General features: G+C 46.9%; 3 protein-coding genes across 3 annotated transcripts in view; all 3 read right to left on the bottom strand.

Annotated features, from left to right (window-relative positions):
• Positions 1-18,362, bottom strand: part of LOC102444446 (olfactory receptor 52R1-like) — a 130,627-nt gene that overhangs the window by 38,721 nt on the left and 73,544 nt on the right. The window lies entirely within an intron of this gene.
• Positions 657-1,616, bottom strand: LOC102444670 (olfactory receptor 52R1-like). The gene is made up of 2 exons (XM_075900734.1): positions 948-1,616; positions 657-875 (listed from the first exon to the last, which is right to left on the bottom strand). Exons 1-2 carry the CDS (start codon positions 1,614-1,616, stop codon positions 657-659), a joined length of 888 nt encoding a protein of 295 aa, XP_075756849.1.
• On the bottom strand, positions 9,504-10,472 carry LOC102455083 (olfactory receptor 52R1-like). Its single transcript, XM_075900633.1, has 2 exons — positions 9,804-10,472; positions 9,504-9,731 (listed from the first exon to the last, which is right to left on the bottom strand). Exons 1-2 carry the CDS (start codon positions 10,470-10,472, stop codon positions 9,504-9,506), a joined length of 897 nt encoding a protein of 298 aa, XP_075756748.1.

Genomic DNA, 18,362 nt, shown 5'->3' with positions numbered 1-18,362 from the left:
CTCAGGCGGCTGGAGCAGTGGTGCTGGTCTAGCAATAGGTGGCTCATTTGTCACACTGATACAGCACAGTGAGGACAATGAAAGCTTAGTGACTCTCTGCCCCTCCAGTAAGTGATACAGGCCGGGCCAGATTAACTCTTCTGGAGGCCTGGTTTATTAGACTCTGAGCCCCCTCCCCCAGACTCTGAGATCGGCCAAAAAATGAGGGGCTCAGTGTGTGAGAAGGAGCTGCAGGTTGAAGCCGAAGGGCAGGTGCGGGAGAGGGATCTCACCAGGTGTGAAGGCTCTGCAGTGGATCTGGAGATGAGATGGTTGGAGTGAAGGAGGACTCTGCAGGCTGGGGCCGAAGGATTTGAACTGTGGGAGGGGACTCAGGTCAGAAGGATCAGGGTGTGGGTGGGAATTTGGGTGCAGGAGGAGGCTCAGGGTTGGGGTGTAGGTTCTGGGAGAGAGTCAGGGTATGTCTACACTGCCACCCTCATTCGAACTAGGGTGGCTAATGTAGGCATTCGAAGTTGCAAATGAAGCCCGGTATTTAAATATCTTGGGCTTCATTTGCATCTTACCAGGCGCCGCCATTTTTAAATCCCCCTTAGTGCGGACTGCGTGATCGCGGCTACACACGGCATGGAGTAGGTAGTTCGAATTAGGCTCTCTCACAGCACCAGGGGAAAATTTAAGGACCCTGGAGGAGATAAGAGCTTGTCCCGGATCTGTTTGGTCCTCACCCCGTAGATGATGGGGTTTAGCATGGGGGGCAATAGGAGGTAGATGTTGGCCATGAGAATGTGGAAATACAGGGCCACATTCTGGCCAAACCTGTGTGTCAAGAAGGAGAAGAGACCTGGGATGTAAAAGGCTAAGACAACACAGAGGTGGGAGCTGCAGGTTCCAAATGTTTTGAGCCGGGCGTTCTTTGTGGAGAGGTGAAAAATGGCCCTGAGGATTTGAGTGTAGGACAGAGCAATAAAAAACACGTCCAGGCCGGTAATGAAAAATGCCACAGAGAGGCCGTAGTAATTACTGATGGGAATGTCAGCACAGGCCAGCTTCACCACGGCGATGTGCTCACAGTAGGAGTGGGGGATGATGTTGGTTCTGCAATATGGCCACTGCCTTGCCAGGAAGAGATGGGGAATAAGGAGCACGCTTCCACGCAGAACCACAGCCAGGCCAATCTTGGTCACTACAGGGTTTGTCAGGATGGTGGAATGTCTCAGGGGATCACAGATGGCCACGTAGCGATCAAAAGCCATGGCCACGAAGATCCCAGATTCTATCACAGAGAAGCAGTGAACAAAATACATCTGGGTGAGGCAGGCACTGAACCTGATCTCCCTGGAATTGAACCAGAAGATGCTCAACATTTTGGGCTGGATGGATGTAGACATGATCAGATCAGTGACGGCCAGCATGCAGAGGAAATAGTACATGGGCTCATGGAGGCTCGGCTCCCTCTTCACGATTAATAGGATGGTGATGTTGCCCAAGAGGGTTATGATGTACATGGTGCAGAAGGGGATGGAGAGCCAGACATGTTTCCCCTCCAGGCCAGGGATGCCCAGCAAGATGAAGGTGGAGGGGTTGGTGAAGTCAGTGGTGTTGGAATCTGGCATGAAGTAAGGGAGGTGTCCAACTTTGAGATGGATGCCGAGGTTCTGGGGTGATGTTCATAGAACAAATGCCTGGATGGAGAGACAATGTTAATATCAGAGGGGTAGCCGTCTTAGTCTGGATCTGCAAAAGCAACGAGGAGTCCTGTGGCACCTTATAGCCTAACAGATTTATTAGAGCATAAGCTTTCCGGTGTAAAGGCCTACTTCGTCAGATGCATAATCTTAATATGAAACACTTCCTGTTCGATATCTTCAAGTCACCATGGTCTCCTGAAATATATCCTAGAATATCAAGGATTCAGAGGAGAATATATCCAAGCCATTTAACTATTATCTTTGAAAAATCATTGAAGTTGGGAAAGAAGACTTGTAAAAGTCTTATAGGGTATGTCTATACTACGGGATAAGGTCAAATTAAGATATGCAACTTCAGCTATGTTAATTGCATAGATGAAGTTGAAGTACTGTACCTTAACTTTCTACACTGTAAGAAGTCGAAGGGACTTCAACAACAAAGGACAGAGAAACATTCTTTATGAGGGAAGATTAAAAGAACTGTATAAAAGAATTTGTATATTGTAGAAAAGGGGACAGTGCATGGGGACTAAAATGTTATTACAAGACAGAGGGAGAAAAATTATTCTGCATAGTTTGAGATAATAGGACAAAAATAATGGGCTTAAATTTCAGTGAATGAGGTTTAGGTTGGGCATTAGGGAAATCTTTCTAACTCTCAGGTGTTTAAGCACTGGAATACATTGTCTGGAGAAGTTGTGGAATTTCTATCCCTGGAGATTTTTAAAAGGTGCTGACACAGGGGACCAAAAGTGCAGGGCGCTAGACTTGATGACCACTCGAGATCCCTTGCAGAGCTTTGATTCTATGACTCCATGAAATGTCAGGAATAAGTTCCTGGCTGTAAGAACAGGAGTGCATTGGAAGACACCCCTCTAGATATTGTGGATACTCCTTTGCTGGAGGTTTTTCAAAGGCTGGATAGTTTAGACAAAAAAATCCCGTATCTTAGCAGGGAGGAGACCAGCCAACATTAATAAGCCCTTGAAACATGTGGTTTTATGATACTATAAGGCAAAATCCTGATGTCGACCAGGTTTTAATCAAACATGGAATCATAGAATCATTGAATCACAAAATCCCAGGGTTGGAAGAGACCTCAGGAGTCATCGATTCCAACCCCCTGCCCAAGGCAGGACTGACCCCAACTGTATCATCCCAGCCGGGACTGTCAAGCCGGGACTTAAAAACCACTATGGAGGGAGATAAAGGTGTTACAAGGGCAATATTTAATCTTCTGTCATATGCAGGAAATCAAACTGTATGAATTCCTTCTCAGATTAAACTCTATGAATCAATTGATAATGAAGTAGAGCTGGCATTTATGTTTATCCTGTCTCTCAACACATGCACAAGGAAATATTCAATTACATGAAACGTGGTATATATAAAATTGATCGAAGACAACTGCTTACACAATCCATATTTGGCCTGTGTAACTCCTTGCCACACACAGTAACGGAGCAAAGAGCAGAGGTGAATGGGGCTTACAAATAGATTGCTCTCTCTATGCAGGACTGGTTGCACTAGCTGTAGTGAAGGCTGCCTGAAACATTCCACTAGAAGATCTCATTTTCACTTGCCTACCCCTTTGCCAAACTTTCACTGTTTGCATTCCAGTTTCCCATGTTGGATGTTTGCTTCTACCAGCATTTCATAGAAAGTCATAGACTCTTAGAGCTGGAAGAGACCACCGGAGGCCTATTACTTGAGAGGAAGAACGGCGTTGCGCACGAGGGTTTTTCTTGCGCAACAAGGGGCAGTGTAGATGCTCCTTCTTGCGCAATAGCCTCTTCTGAAAAAAATGGTGGCTCATTAGGTATGCAAATGAGACTCGGTGATATTCCACACTTAGCCTCATTTGCAAATTACTTGCACAAGAAGCCGTGAGTGTAGACACAGCCAAAGGGTTGTTGCTAAGGGATCAAATCTAGGGATGTGAATGACACGCTGACTATCCAACTTAAGTAAACGTTTGTTGGACAGTCGACATAGGAGTTGACTAGTCGCTTATCCCCCCTTGCTGTCTATATTAGAAAGAGGCAGTAGGAAGGGAGAGGGGGTGCTTCAAAGTGGTAGCACCACGAGGAGGTGGGCTCCATGGGCTCCATGCAGTGCTGACACTTTGAAATGCCACGTGCAGCCCAGGGGCGGGCAGCATGCAGTGTTTCAAAGCAGCAGGGCCACGTGGAGCCTGGGGTCATCTTGGGACTCCCAGCTCCTCTTGGCCCTGTGCTCCCTGCAGCACTGTGCCTTTGTATTGCAGGAAGAGCGCCGGGGCTGTTGCTACACTTCAAAGGCGGAGGTGCACTTATCGAGCAACTGAATTTTTGATGCAAATTGCACTGACTATTTGATTAGTCAATTCATCTAAATTGAACATTCTTAATCAAATCTCAGTAATTTTCATCAGTCACTAAAATCAAAATATGTGGCAGCTTTCATTGATGGATATTGAAAATGCCCAGGAAAGGAAAGTAACCGTGAACGTATCCCCATTACAGAGACATGGGATGATAGGAGTTAATATAAAGAACTTTCTGGGTGTCTGGATGGTGAGTCTTGCCCACATGCTCAGGGTCTAGCTGGTCGCCATATTTGGGGTTGGGAAGGAATTTTCCTCCAGGGTAGATTGTCAGAGGCCCTGGAGGTTTTTCGCCTTCCTCTGTAGCATGGGGCACAGATCACAGCTGGAGGGTTCTCTGCATCTTGGGGCCTTCAAAGTATTTGAAGGCTTCAATATCTGAGATCTAGGTGAGAGGATTATTCTAGCATTGGGTGGGTGAGATTCTGTGGCCTGCACTGTGCAGGGGGTCAGACTAGATGATCATAATGGTCCCTTCTGACCTTAAAGTCTATGAATCTATGACATATAAACTGAACTCTAGGGAAAGGCTTCTTGGCCAAGGTCTCATAGGGTGTGTCTAGACTACATGGCTCCATCGACGGAGCTATGTAAAGTAGTTTACTCGACATAGTCAATGAAGCGGGGATTTAAATAATCCCCGCGTCATTAAAATAAAAATGCCCACCATGCTGTCCCGACAATCAGCTGATCCGGCACAGACTGGCAGTCTAGACGCGATGCACTTGACAAGGGAAGCCTTTGTCAACCGCTCCGGTAAACCTCATTTCATGAGGCATATTGACGCGGTCAACAAAGGCTTCTCTTGTCGACCGTGCTGCATGTAGACTGCCGCGCTGTGCCGGATCAGCTGATGGTTGGCACAGCACGATGGCCATTTTTATGTTAATGACGTGACGATTATTTAAATCCCTGCTTCATTGACTATGTTGAGTAAATTCTGTCTGTCGACAGAGCCATGTAGTCTAGACGGACCCGCAGAGCCTCAGTGGCTGGATGACAGACAGAACCCAAGAGTCCTGACTTCCCTGTACCCACGGTCTCTCCGTGACACCAAGAGGAAAATGGACTGTGGCTCTGGCAGGGCTGTTCATAGCTCGGATACAGAGGGCAGGGTGGGAGAGGACTCAGCCTTCACCATCCTCTCAAGGCAAATCTGAGGTTTCCAAAAGTAGCGGGAGTTTGTGACAGGGACATTAAAGCAAACTCAGTGCTTTGGAAGAGCTCTGAGATGATGAATGCCTGTGCAGAGCAGAAAGGATCATAGACTTATGAACTGTCCCTTTACTCCCATGCTGCACTGGGTTTGTGCGACAGGTGAATTCCTCAGCAGGAGCTGGTACCTGTGAATTCTGGGAGGGACGTGTCCTCCCTGGGAATCCCCTTTAAAGTAGTCATCTTCTGCACCTCTCTCAGCCCAGAGTCTGCAGCAGCGTCCCATGCCGAGCGCTGGCGCAGGGACAGCTGTGAGATGTGCACACTGGGAGCCAATGTCCATTGCCAATCAGGACATGTCTGCACTGGGGAGTTATTTCGAAGTATCAAAGTGAGCATCCACACAGGAATCCCGTTATTCCAAAATTATTTCGAAATAACGGGCTTGTTATTTCAAACGAGTAACCCCTTTTGTGATGAGGAGTGACTGCAATACCTGGCAATGGTGATGACGTAATGCTGCTGTTCATTGTCTCATGTCACACAACCACTCAGGAGAGTGTTGGGGACTGGACCCGAGTCCTGCCATTCGCACTAGCCATCAGGTTTGAGTTTCACACACTGTGCGATCGCACTAAAGTGATCTCAGATGAGCTGCAGGACAACCCACTGCTCAGTGATTATTCCCTAAGTATTTTAGAAGAACTAGAAGGTTATTCCTGATATTCTCTAGTCAATGGAGAGCAACAGCACAATTCCCCAAGCAGATGCATTATTCCGGCTGGTTCATCAACATCCGGAGTCTCCTCATTGCCACTAGACCCCTCTCACCCAGGGAAAGAACAAACGGCAAAGTGGGAAAAAAATTCTCCCACCTTAACCTAATCTGTGTCTATTCTACGATCCTCTTCCACAAGAGGAAATGCAAATGGAGAGCTCATTTGCATATGTTGCACTCTCATTTGCATTTCCTCCTCAGATCCCTTTTGCACAAGTGGTTTTTGTGCAAAAAACCACGGTGTAGACGGCTTCTTTTTGTGCAAAAAACCCCTTTTGTGCAAGAACTTCAAGGAAGAACGGCTCTTGTGCTAAAGGTGGACTTTTTTGCACAAAAACCTCTTGAGCAAAAGGGATCAGAGGAGGAAATGCAGATGAGCATGCAACATATGCAAATGAGCACTCAGTTTGCATTTCCTCTTGTGGAAGAGGATCGTAGTATAGATGCAGCCCTACTGTGTCCATGCCCAGAGTTTAGCTGGCACCAGACGGATCGGGCTGACTAGCTCCCAAACCTCTCTGAGGCTCTGACCTTCTCCACAGGGGCCTCTGCCTTGTACTCAAATTGTAAGTAGGAAAGGAGGGATTTCTTAAGTGGAGCCTCCTCACACTCACGTTCATCAATCTGAATTGTCTCCCAGGCCTCAAGGGACACTGGCAAAGCCATGGGGCGTCCTTGAGGTTGCCCCTGCCCTGCAGCCTGTCCCACCTGACTGTTGCCGTGGTCTCTCTGTGAGGTCACTGCCTCCCAAGCTCCTTCAACCAATACGCTGAAGTCTTGCAAAAGACCCTTGTGATGTCACGCCTACAGAGCCAATGTCCTGCTACTGGCCAGAGACTTTACATGTTTGAGCTGTTCCCCTTGTGTCACCTTTACACCTAGGGAGCAGGCAGCCTACATATGAAAAGAGCAGAGGCTGCTCGATGTGCCGCACTGAGGTTTACAGAGATTTGCAGCCTGTAAGGCCACAAGAGACGGTTAGCTCCTCTAATCTGACCTTGCTCCCTCCTCCCTGTGCACATCCCAAGTCTTCTGTACGGTGTAATAATGAGTCCTGGACCAAAGCACACTCCAGACAGGCATCAAGTCCTCTCTGAGACACATCCAGTGATGGAGAAAACTTCAATTCCCTTGTCAGTTTGGAGGAAACCCATGTAGTGATGGGAAGGAAATAGACCGTAAGGTCCCACTTTTGAGTGTGTCATAACACACATACACAACAGAACGGCACTAAGGTTTTACAGGCACCCTTAATACAGGTGTTTCCTAATGCTTGAAGTTCTGGTCACCTCGTAGTTCTTTGTACTTAGGGAACAATTATGAGATGGGTTATATTCATTTATTTTTTCATTTTGAGCCTCTCTCCCAAGTTGCAGCCTGGAGCCGGCTTCCTACTGAGCTCTCTGTCTCACCAGCCTAGGCTCCCTGGCACACTAAGCTGCTGCAAGAAAGTGCAAACCACCCCCAGCCTTGCTCTCATACAAACATTTACACAGGTAGGGACACACCCAGCTGCAGCTGCATGGCTGCTTCTCCCCCGCTCCAGAGTCTACAACCCTAAAGCTCCAGCATCTTTCTCTGGTGAGAAACCCGACCAGTCTACATTTATTACCCAGCCTGCCCCTCCCTCAATGTGGAGAGGAGTATGCACCAGGTCTTCTTTCCTGAGCAGGCTTCTTGAGCACATCGAGCCAATCAAACTTTGGGGTAAAAAACAAAACAAACCAAAAAAACCCACAAATGTATGAACGGCAGAAAGACAGTTTTTATGTGATTCCAAGCACTGAGGATGTCTCTAGACTACAGGTTTTTTTTTTTAAAAAGTAGCCTTTTTTCAAAAACAAAAAAACCCAACCTTCCCCTGCGTCTAGACTGCTGCCATGTTCTTTCGAAAGTAAATCGAAAGAATGCGGCAGTTTTTTCAATTGCGGAAAACCTCATTTTACAAGGAATAACGCCTTTTTTCGAAAGTGCTCTTTTGAACAAAGGTGTTATTGAACGCAAACTGTGCTTTTTCGAAAGAGAGCATCCAGACTGCCTGGGTGCTCTCTTTCGAAAAAGCGGCTCGCTTTTTCAGAAGCACTTGCTGTAGTCTAGACGCTCACTTTCGAAAGAGGCTTTTTCCAAAAAAGCCTCTTTCGAAAGAGACTTGCAGTCTAGACATAGCCTGAGTGTACATATAAAGCTGATTACATAAGAAATAAAGACAAATGCAAACTAAATCCTTTAAACTGGACAGGATTTTATTCAGCCTCACGCTGCTAGCTACTATAAACAGTCCACCCAGCTTTCCTGACCATTGCTTCTGAGGCACATGGAATTGGACATTGTAAAAAGGAGGGATGATAGGTTTGACAGACCATTTGTCTTGCCCAGTATGGCCTTTTTAATGTTCCTGTGAAGACTCCTGACATCTCTACCACCGTTGTAAACCACTAGACCCCACTCCCCTCAAAGAGCTGAGATAGAACCTGAGAGTTGTGATGGGTCCTTCTTTCTGAAGAGTTAGCAATGCAGTGAGAATATCTATTAAAATATTAAACCTAAACAGTGTCACTTAAGATACTTGCCACACAATGTCAAGACATGTTAGTATTAGAGTAGAGTATGTTTTCATTTTCTTTCTTCTATAGGAGTTATATACAGTGCTCCTGACCCCTAATTGCTTGTTATCTGCCAGAGCGTAAGTAACCCCTACCAATATCTGAGATGGCTTCTCTCCAGCTGAAGGTGGGCAATGGAAGTGAGGATGATACAGTCAGGCTCTGTCTACACTGGCGGGTTCTTGCACAAGAACAGCCATTCTTGCAAAAGAATCTGCAGCGCATCCACACTTCCCACCCGCTCTTGCACAAGAAGATTTACAGTACGGCGTAATAAGAGAAGGCTTCTTGCGCAAGAGCTATGCTCTTTTCTAACAGGTGTAAGCTTTCTTGTGCAGCAGCTCTTGTGTAAAAGGGCAGTGTGGATGATCGGCGGGGGTTTCTTGCACAAGAAAGCCCTATGGCTAAAACGGCCATCAGAGCTTTCTTGCTCAAGAGAGCATCTACACAGCCATGGGTGCTTCTGTGCAAAGGCAAGATGTTCTTGCGCAAGAAGCCGCCAATGTAGACAAAGCCTCAGTGATGGTTGGGAGGGCCAGAGCATTCTGCACAGCCTGGCTCACCTGCACAGATTGGCCCTTCCGTTGTTGTTGGCCACAATTCCTGGCTACTGGGAGCTACAGGAGAGGAGCATCCAAGTGAGGGCAGCATAAAGCTGGAGTTTCGGTGGCACTTCTTGCAACATCGCTCCAGAAGTGTATGGAGGGCCAGAAGCACACAAAGTCACCTTGCTCCCGCCCCACTAGAAAGGGCTGGCCCAGAAAATGCGAGCATTATGAATGTAGCCCATGCCTCTGGGCTAAGGAGACGCTTAAGTTCCTAAAGCTCCTTTCCTAATCCAGCCCTGAATACAGGAAATAGGGCCCAGGGCCACTTCACCAGCAAGGTCTGCACTGCACTCAGCCTGAGAGTCAAAGCACCACGAGAAAACTTAAGGACCCTTGACGAGAAAAGAGACGGAGGAGCGTGTCCCGGATCTGTTTGGTCCTCACGCCATAGATGATGGGGTTTAGCATGGGGGCCACAAGGAGATAGATGTTGGCCATGAGAATGTGGAAATACAGGGCTATGTTCTGGCCAAACCTGTGTGTCAGGAAGGAGAAGAGTCCTGGGATGTAAAAGGCCAAAATGGCGCAGAGGTGGGAGCTGCAGGTCCCAAAAGTTTTGAGCCGGGCGTCCTTTGTGGGGAGGCTAAATATAGCCCTGAGGATCTGGTTGTAGGACACAGCAATAAGAACCACGTCCAGGCGTGTAATGAAGAATGCCACGGAGAGGCTGTAGTAACTACTGACTTGGATATCAGCACAGGCCAGTTTCACTATAGCTATGTGCTCACAGTACGAATGGGGAATGATGTTGGTTCTGCAGTATGGATATCGCCTCGCCAGGAAGGGAAGGGGAAATATAAGCACGCCTGCACGCAGAACCACAGCCAGGCTGATCTTGGCCACCACAGAGTTTGTGAGGATGGTGGAATGTCTCAGGGGATGGCAGATGGCCACGTAGCGATCCAAAGCCATGGCCATGAAGATTCCAGATTCTATTGAAGAGAAGCTGTGAATGAAGTACATCTGGGTGAGGCAGGCACTGAAATTGATCTCCCTGGAATTGAGCCAGAAGATGCTCAGCACTTTGGGTTGGATGGATGTGGACAGGACCAGGTCAGTGATGGCCAGCATGCAGAGGAAATAGTACATGGGCTCATGGAGGCTTGGATCCCTCTTCACAATGAAGAGGATGGCGATGTTCCCCAAGATGGCTAGGATGTACATGATGCAGAAGGGGATGGAGATCCATATGTGGGCTGCCTCCAGGCCAGGAATTCCCAAGAGGATGAAAGTGGAGGGGTTGGTGAAGTTGGTGGTGTTAGAAATTGACATGTAGTAGGGGAGGTGTCCAACTCTGAGGAGGAGCTGTGTTTCATGCAGATACCTGGAATGTCCACGACTTCCTATACGTGACCTGGGTCTACGGGTGATTTTCACAGAACAAATGCCTGGGTGGAGAGACAACGTTAATATGAAACAATTCCTGTTAGATGTCTTCAGGTCACCAAGATCTGATGAACTGTATCCTTGAATATCAAGGACCCAGGTGAGAATATGGCCAAGCCGTTAACTATTATCTCTGAAAAGTCATTGAAGACCAGAGAGATTCTGGAAGACTCATAAAGTGCATAAAAACGCCTACTTTTAAAAACGGTGAAAAGGACAACCTGCGGAATTACAGACCAGTCTGCTTAACTACTGTACCAAAATAAAATAACAATCGTCATCATCATCACGGCTCAACAATTACGGCAATATACTTGCCCGTGGTGAATAGATTTTAGCGCGGCACACCGCCGCAGCATGATCAGCGTATGCGCAATGTGCCAAACCACAAAGCTGGTGAGCGGGACTCACCACCACTTGTCAAGCCCTAATAATAATAATAATAATAATAATAATAATAATAATAATAATAATAATAATACAATTAAGGAGATAACTATGATATTTGAAAATCATTGAATATAGGAAAAATACCAGAAGACTGTTAAAGTGCATACATTCAGGTACTTATAAAAATGGTGAAAAGAACAACCACGGGAATTACAGACCAGTCAGATTAACTTCTGTACCAAAATATAATAATAATAATAATAATAATAATAATAATAATAATAATAATAATAATAATAATGGAACAATTAAGGAGTTAATTATTATCTTTGAAAATCATTGAAGACCAGAAAAATCTTGGAAGACTGGTAAAGTGCATACATTCACCTACTTTTAAAAACGGTGAAAAGGACAACCTGTGGAATTACAGACCAGTCTGCTTAACTCCTGTACCAAAATAAAATAATAATAATCATCATCATCATCATTATCATCATCATCAGGGCTCCACAATTATGGCAACTTATTCGCCCATGGTGAATAGATTTTAGCGCGGCACAGCGCCGCAGCATGATCAGTGTATGCGCAATGTGCCAAACCACAAAGCTGGAGAGCAGGACTCACCACCGCTTGTCAAGCCCTGATAATAATAATAATAATAATAATAGTAATAATATTACAATTAATTGAATATAGGAAAGATACCAGAAGACTGGTAAAGTGCGTACATTCGCCTACTTGTACAAATGATGAAAAGGACAACCAAGGGAATTACAGACCAGTCAGCTTAACTTCTGTACCAAAATATAATAATAATAATAATAATAATAATAATAATAATAATAATAATAATAATAATAATGGAACAACTAAGGAGTCCATTTGAAAATATCTACACGATAGTAATGTGATTTGTAACAGTCAGCATGGATTTGTCAGAAAGTAATCATGTCAAACCAACCTGTTCGCTTTCTTTAACAGGTTTTGAAGTCTTGTGGATAAGGGGGAAGCCACAGATGTGTTATATATAAACTTTAGTAAGGCAGAGAAGAGCAACAACAACAAAGGACTGGGAAACATTATTTATGAGGGAAGATTTAAAAAAATTATATAATCTACAAAAGAGCACAGTGGATGGGGAATAAAAAGTTATTACAAGGAAAGGGAGAAAACTTATTCTGCAGAACTCCCGAAGACAGGACAAGAAGCAACAGTCTTAAATTGCGGCAAGGGAGGGTTAGGTTGGGCATTAGAAAAATCTTTTTAACTGGCACAGTGATTAAGCACTGGAATAAATTGTCTGGGGATGTTGTGGAATCTCCATCATTGGAGACATTTAAGAGGAGACGACTCAGGGAATGAGAGGTGGAGGGCCCCTACTTGATGACCGCTCGAGATCCCTTGCAGTGCTTTGATTCTATGACTCCATGAAATGTCAGGAAAAAGTTCCGGGCTGTAAGAACAGGAGTGCATTGGAAGACGCCCCTCCAGAGGTGGTGGATACTCCTTTGCTGGAGGTTCTTCTAAGAAAGCTGGATAGTTTAGACAAAAGAAATCCCGTATCTTGGTAGGGAGGAGGCCAGGAGACCCTAACAGTCCCTTCTAAAATAGTGACAGAAATATAGTCGTGTTAGTCCGGTGTAGCTGAAACAAAATACAGGACTATGTAGCACTTTAAACAGTAACAAGATGGTTTATTAGATGATGAGTTTTTGTGGGCCAGACCCACTTCCTCAGATCAAATAGTGGAAGAAAATAGTCACAACCATATATACCAAAGGATACAATTAAAAAAATGAACTTTTATGAAAGGACTAATCAAATTCCAGAACAGAAGGGGAATGCACGGGCGGGGGGGGGGGAGGTAAATGTCTGTGAGCTAATGGTATCAGAGATGCTAATTGGGGAGACTATCTTTGTAATGGGTAAGATAGCCAGAGACTTTGTTGAGACCCCTGCGTAGAGTGTCAAATTTTAGCATGAATGACAGTTCAGAGGATTCCCTTTCAAGGGCAGATTTAAAAGGTTTTTGAAGCAGGATGCAGGTAATTAAGTCGTTGAGACCCTCCCTCCCCCGTATCCCCTTCTGTTCTGAAATTTGATTTGTTCTTTTCATATCTGTTCGTTTTTTAATTGTATCCTTTGGTATATATGGTTGTGACAATTTACTTCCACTATTTGATCTGAGGAAGTGGGTCTGGCCCACGAAAGCTCATCATCTAATAAACCATCTTGTTGCTGTTTAAAGTGCTACATAGTCCTGTATTTTGTTTCAGTCCCTTCTAGCTCTGTGATTCTATGATGTTAAATTCTGGTGCATACCAGGTCTTGGTCAAATTCTAGTCACTAGGCCAAATAATGTGCCTCATTGTGGGGCTGGAGCACACAAAAATCTAGCAGGCTGTATCCCCTAGACTCTGGTTTGCAAGGGGAATGTGGGGAGTGTCTTTCTTCTCCTCAGCTGGGGACCACGTCAATGAGGAGTTTTTTGATGGTTTGGTTTTCACATATGTGCGGCCCCCGGCTGATTTTTCTTGGATCAGTGGTCCACAACCAAAGAAAGGTTCCCTACGACTGGACTAGATGGTCTGTTGTAACTTAAATGCTATGAATTTACAGATGCAAAATGTAGATCAGGCATTTAGAAATGGAGTGCTCCCTCTGTGCAGGACTGGTTGCCCTAACTGTAGCGAAGACTGTCGGAAACATTCCATTAGAAGAGCTCATTATCACTTGCTTATAGGTTTGCCAAATGTTCGCTATTGCAATTGAAATTCTCCATGTTGTCTACTTCCATCTACCGGCATTTTAGAAAAAACTCCGAGACACGACAGTCCAGGTGACTTCTCGAACGACTAGGAGAGAAATCCTTTTAACCAGGCTGAAAGATTCACGTGATTGTTCTGGTGAGGTTCCCTTGCACTGTTGGGCTTCCCGGGATATAAACGTCATAAAACAGGTCCGGCAACTTTAACAGCCGGAGCGCTGGAACCCCAGAGAGGGGGAAGAGGCTCTGTGTCTTTACACACAGCTGGCTCCTTGGCCCTTTACTAAAAGATCCTGAGACACTGACGTACAGATGGCTGGGGGCTGGGGATGTCAGACAGGGAGGCACAGCAAACAGGGAAATTTTAGCCTGGATTCTGGAGCAAAGTCACCACTTTGGCAAGGGCACTGGGATGTTTAATGCCTGGGCTGAGGAGAAAGGAACATAGATATTTGCAATCTCTCCTCAATACCATGTGGCACTGGGGTTGTGGAGCAGGTGAGCTCCTGAGGAATGAGGTGGTTACCTGTGAATCCTGAGATGGAAGTGTCTTCCCTGGGAATCCCCCTCGGCCAGCCGCATCCCGCATTTCTCTCAGCCCAATGTCTGCAGCACCGTCGCAAGCCGAGAGCCAACACAGGAGCACGCACTGCTTGTTATATAGCTCTGTGCAGTCTCGGGGGATTGCTCATTGTCTAAGAGAGAAGTGGCCTTTGGATATATAGAAGCTGCGTAGAAGTCTGGCTGGGCTTCCGGGCTATTTATCCAGCTTTAAAAGTCAACACTAATTAAGGAACTTTCCCAAAGGGAGAGGGGAACGCCTGGGCTCTGGGCTGAGTCACAGAGGAATTGGCTGCTCTGTGTGCTTGTGTGCACTGAACAATTATAGTTCATTAGTAAGAAAACTAGGGACATTCACTAGACCCAGCAAGGCCTCATACTCTGAATATGCCCAGGTAGGATGGGGAGACAGAAAGATCAGGAGACCGGTGACTAATTGGAAACACAAACACTGTCTGTGTGCACTGAAGGTGAATTGCTAAAGGATCAAAGCTCAGTCATTTTCGTAAGTCACTAGAATCTAACTATGTAGCAACTTTCATTGATGGATCCCGAAAACACCCAGGAAAGGAAAGTGGCCAGGAACGTGTCCCAGCTACGTTACACAGATAGGTAAAGTGAACTCTAGGGGGAGGTCTCTTGGGCAACGTCTCCCAGAGACTGAGTGGCAGGACGACAGACAGAACCAGGAGTCCTGACAACCCTATGACCATGGTCCTTTCATCCTGCCAAGAGGAAATTGGACTTTGTCTGTGGCAGAGGTCGTTCCTGGTTGGGATGCAGGGCGCAGGATAGTAAAGGCAGCCTGAGCCTTCATCATCCCCTCATGGCAAATCTGAGGTTTCCAGAAGTAACTGGAGCCGTAAGCTCCCTGCTGCCATGAGATGCGCGCTCTGGGAGCCAACAGCCACCTTCACTGAGAGACCTGCCAACACGCCAGTCACTTAGGGTCACTCTGCTCTTTGGGTATGTCTATACTACAGCGCTATTTGGAATTAACTTAATTCGAAATAGTTAATTCAAATTAAGCTAATTCGAAATAACACATCTAGACACAAAAACTAATTTGAAATAGCGTTTTGCTATTTCGAAATAGCACGTCCACACTGATTGGACACTGGATTGCATTTCAGAGCATCTAAGACCAGTTACAGCAGGGCATCAGGTCAGTAGTAGCTTTGGGTATGTCTACACTACAAAGTTAATTCGAATTAACGGACTAGTTAGTTCGAACTAGGTAAACCTCATTGTACGAGAACTAAGACTAGATTGAACTTACTAGTTCTAATTAAGGGGTGTGTAGCCCCTTAATTCGAACTAGTGGGAGGCTAGCCCTCCCCAGCTTTCCCTGGTGGCCTCTCTGGCCAACACCAGGGAAACTTTACTGCCCCCTCCCGGCCCCAGGCCCCTTAAAGGGACACGGGCTGGCTACGGTGCCCGTGCCAGGTGCAAGCCTGCCAGCACCCAGCCAGCAGACCCTGCACCTGGCACGGCTCGAGCCAGCCATCCGATGCTCCCCAGCCCTCCCCCTCTTCCCGGGACCGGGCTGGCGGCTCCTGGGAGCCTGCCCAGGACCGCAAGAGGCGGGCACCCGCCTGGTCCAGTGCAGACATCGTGGACCTCGTCCACGACCTCCGCACTAGGCACAGGAAAGTGGCCGTCTAGGGCAGGAGAGCTGCCAGCCTGGCCACCCAGGAGCAGGTTTGCATGAAAATCAAGATGGTCCACTGAGACCCCCGACCCTGAGCCCTGAGCTTATAATGGTCGTACTGGGTCAGACCAAAGGTCCATTTAGTCCAGTAGCCTGTCTGCCGACAGCGGCCAAAACTAGGGACCCTGGAGGGAATGGACCAAAGACAGTGACCAAGCCATTTGTCTCATGCCATCCCTCTCCAGCCTTCCACAAACTTCGGCCAGAGACAACACTTCTACCCCCTGGCTAATACTACTCCATGGACCGAGCCTCCATCACTTTATCTCACTTCTCTTTAAACTCTGTTCTAATTCTAGCCTTCACAGCCTCCTGCAGCAAGGAGTTCCACAGGTTGACTCTTTGCTTTGTGAAGAAGAACTTTCTGTTATTAGTTTGAAGCCTGCTACCCATTCCTTTCCTTTGGTCTCCTCTAGTCCTTCTCTTATGGGAACTAATGAGGAACTTTTCTGTATGCACCCTCTCCACCCCACTCCTGCTTTTATAGACCTCTATCATATCCCCCCTCCATCTCCTCTTTTCTAAGCTGAAAAGTCCCTGTCTCTTTAGCCTCTCTTCATATGGGACCTGTTCCAAACCCCTCATCATTGTAGTTGCCCTCCCCTCTCCCACTCTCTCTCTTCCCCTCTCCCACCTCCTTTTCCCAGTCTCCCCCAGTTTTGTTCAATAAAGTGAGATTCTATTTTTGACCACACGTGTCCTTTATATTGTACATCAGGAAGGGGGGCTAGGGAGGGGTAAGTGGAAGGAGGTGAGGGAGGAATGGGGTACGAGCCCCCGATGGGGAGGACTGGGGTGGCTCTGCGGGCTTTTAGGGGTGGAACCTCTCCTGCAGCCCCCCAGTTGCCCCCTCTCCCCAGATGGCAGCCTGCGGCAAGTGCAGCCGGGCTGATGGTTGAGTGCTGTGATGTACCCAGTGTGGGTACTCCGGGCACTCCAAGCCAGGACTGCTTTGCAAGCGGGGCACCCCTGAGAACTGTGTGTCCGGGGTGGGGGTCGGGACCCTTTAAGCACAGCCCTCGGCTAGCCTGAGACAGCAGCTCCACGCTCTAAGTCCTCATCTGATGCCCTGATGGCACTGCTTCTGGCCATCCTTAACCCCGATTCAGGGTCCACTCTGTGTGGACATGCTAGTTCGAATTAGCAAAACGCTAATTCGAACTAGTTTTTTAGTCTGGATGCGTTAGTTCGAATTAGTGCTGTAGTGTAGACAGACCCTCAGTGTGGCTGATATCCGAGGTATCTGAGGCTCGTGCTTAAAGGGAGCCCCCTGGACTCGGGACACCACAGCACTCGGCCATGCAGAGCCAGAGCTGCCCCTGGGCATGCCAGTGCATCTCGTGGGGTCGTTGCCGTCAGCATGGTGTCTATGATTATAGAATCATAGACACCAGCTGTTTGTCGGCAGATCGGGGCAGTCTGGATACTCCCCTGCCGACATGAAAGCCCTTTATTGACCTCCCCGGTAAACCTCATCCTACGAGGCATAACGGGGAGGTCGATAAAGGGCTTTCAGGTCAGCATGGAAGCATTCAGACTAACGCACTGAGCCGACAAACAGCTGATTAGCTGTTTGTAGGCTCAGCGCGGCAGCCATGTAAATTTAAATGAAGCCGCGATTATTTAAATCGCGGCTTCATTTCCCTTTGCTGATCAGCCTAATCTACATGGCTCCATCGATGGAGCCATGTAGTTTAGACACACCCCTAGACTCCACTTCTGCTCCCGCTCAGAGACCTGCAAACACATCAGTCTGCAGGAATAGATTCAGTGAAAGCCTCCCAAACAGGGAGTTCCTTTGGATGGGGTGGAGCTAGGGGCCTCTCCAAAAACTGCCATGGAACAAGGACGGCCCTGTAGGCAGAATACAGACTGGACTAGTGTTGTATTGCATTTCTTCTCTTCTGCTTCATCTCCTTTCAGTCTCTCCCACCTTCAGTTGAATTCAGAAGTACCAGGCTCAGGCAAACAGTCCAGCACTGTGCTGGATTGTAGGGTAAACTGAGGCAGCCCTAAATGTGCTAATAGGCCTCTAAACAGCATAACTCCATTTTAGGGTTAAGGCCTAAGAACACCACAGTCAGGATAAGAACTGCAGACAGTGGAACGACCCTAGGCACCATAGCAACCACATTCTAAAACACTCAAACTGAACTCCAGTTAGTAACCTAACACATTTTGCTTAAAATAACATTCATAAATTTGCTTAACTGTCTTGCTTCTTGCTTCACTCCTAGATAATGAGCCTGAGAACCCAGTGCTGCACCAACTCAAAGCCATACCCGCCTGCTATAAGAAACATCATCATCATAAATGCAAACTAAATGTTATTACTGTTTTGCTAACA

Source organism: Pelodiscus sinensis, chromosome 1 (genome assembly GCF_049634645.1).
Source record: "Pelodiscus sinensis isolate JC-2024 chromosome 1, ASM4963464v1, whole genome shotgun sequence".
Taxonomy (NCBI): Eukaryota; Metazoa; Chordata; order Testudines; family Trionychidae; genus Pelodiscus; species Pelodiscus sinensis.
The sequence above is the reverse complement of the archived record's forward strand: the minus strand, read 5'-3'. Positions and strand labels throughout refer to the sequence as shown.

Excerpts from the sequence above, each read along its gene's own strand:
- LOC102444670 (XM_075900734.1), bottom strand. The coding sequence starts at position 1,616 with ATGCCAGATTCCAACACCACTGACTTCACCAACCCCTCCACCTTCATC. Across the intron at positions 876-947 it reads TTGCTCTGTCCTACACTCAA|CTCTGTGTTGTCTTAGCCTT; the intron begins ATCCTCAGGGCC and ends TGCAGCTCCCAC.
- LOC102455083 (XM_075900633.1), bottom strand. The coding sequence starts at position 10,472 with ATGTCAATTTCTAACACCACCAACTTCACCAACCCCTCCACTTTCATC. Across the intron at positions 9,732-9,803 it reads TTGCTGTGTCCTACAACCAG|CTCTGCGCCATTTTGGCCTT; the intron begins ATCCTCAGGGCT and ends TGCAGCTCCCAC.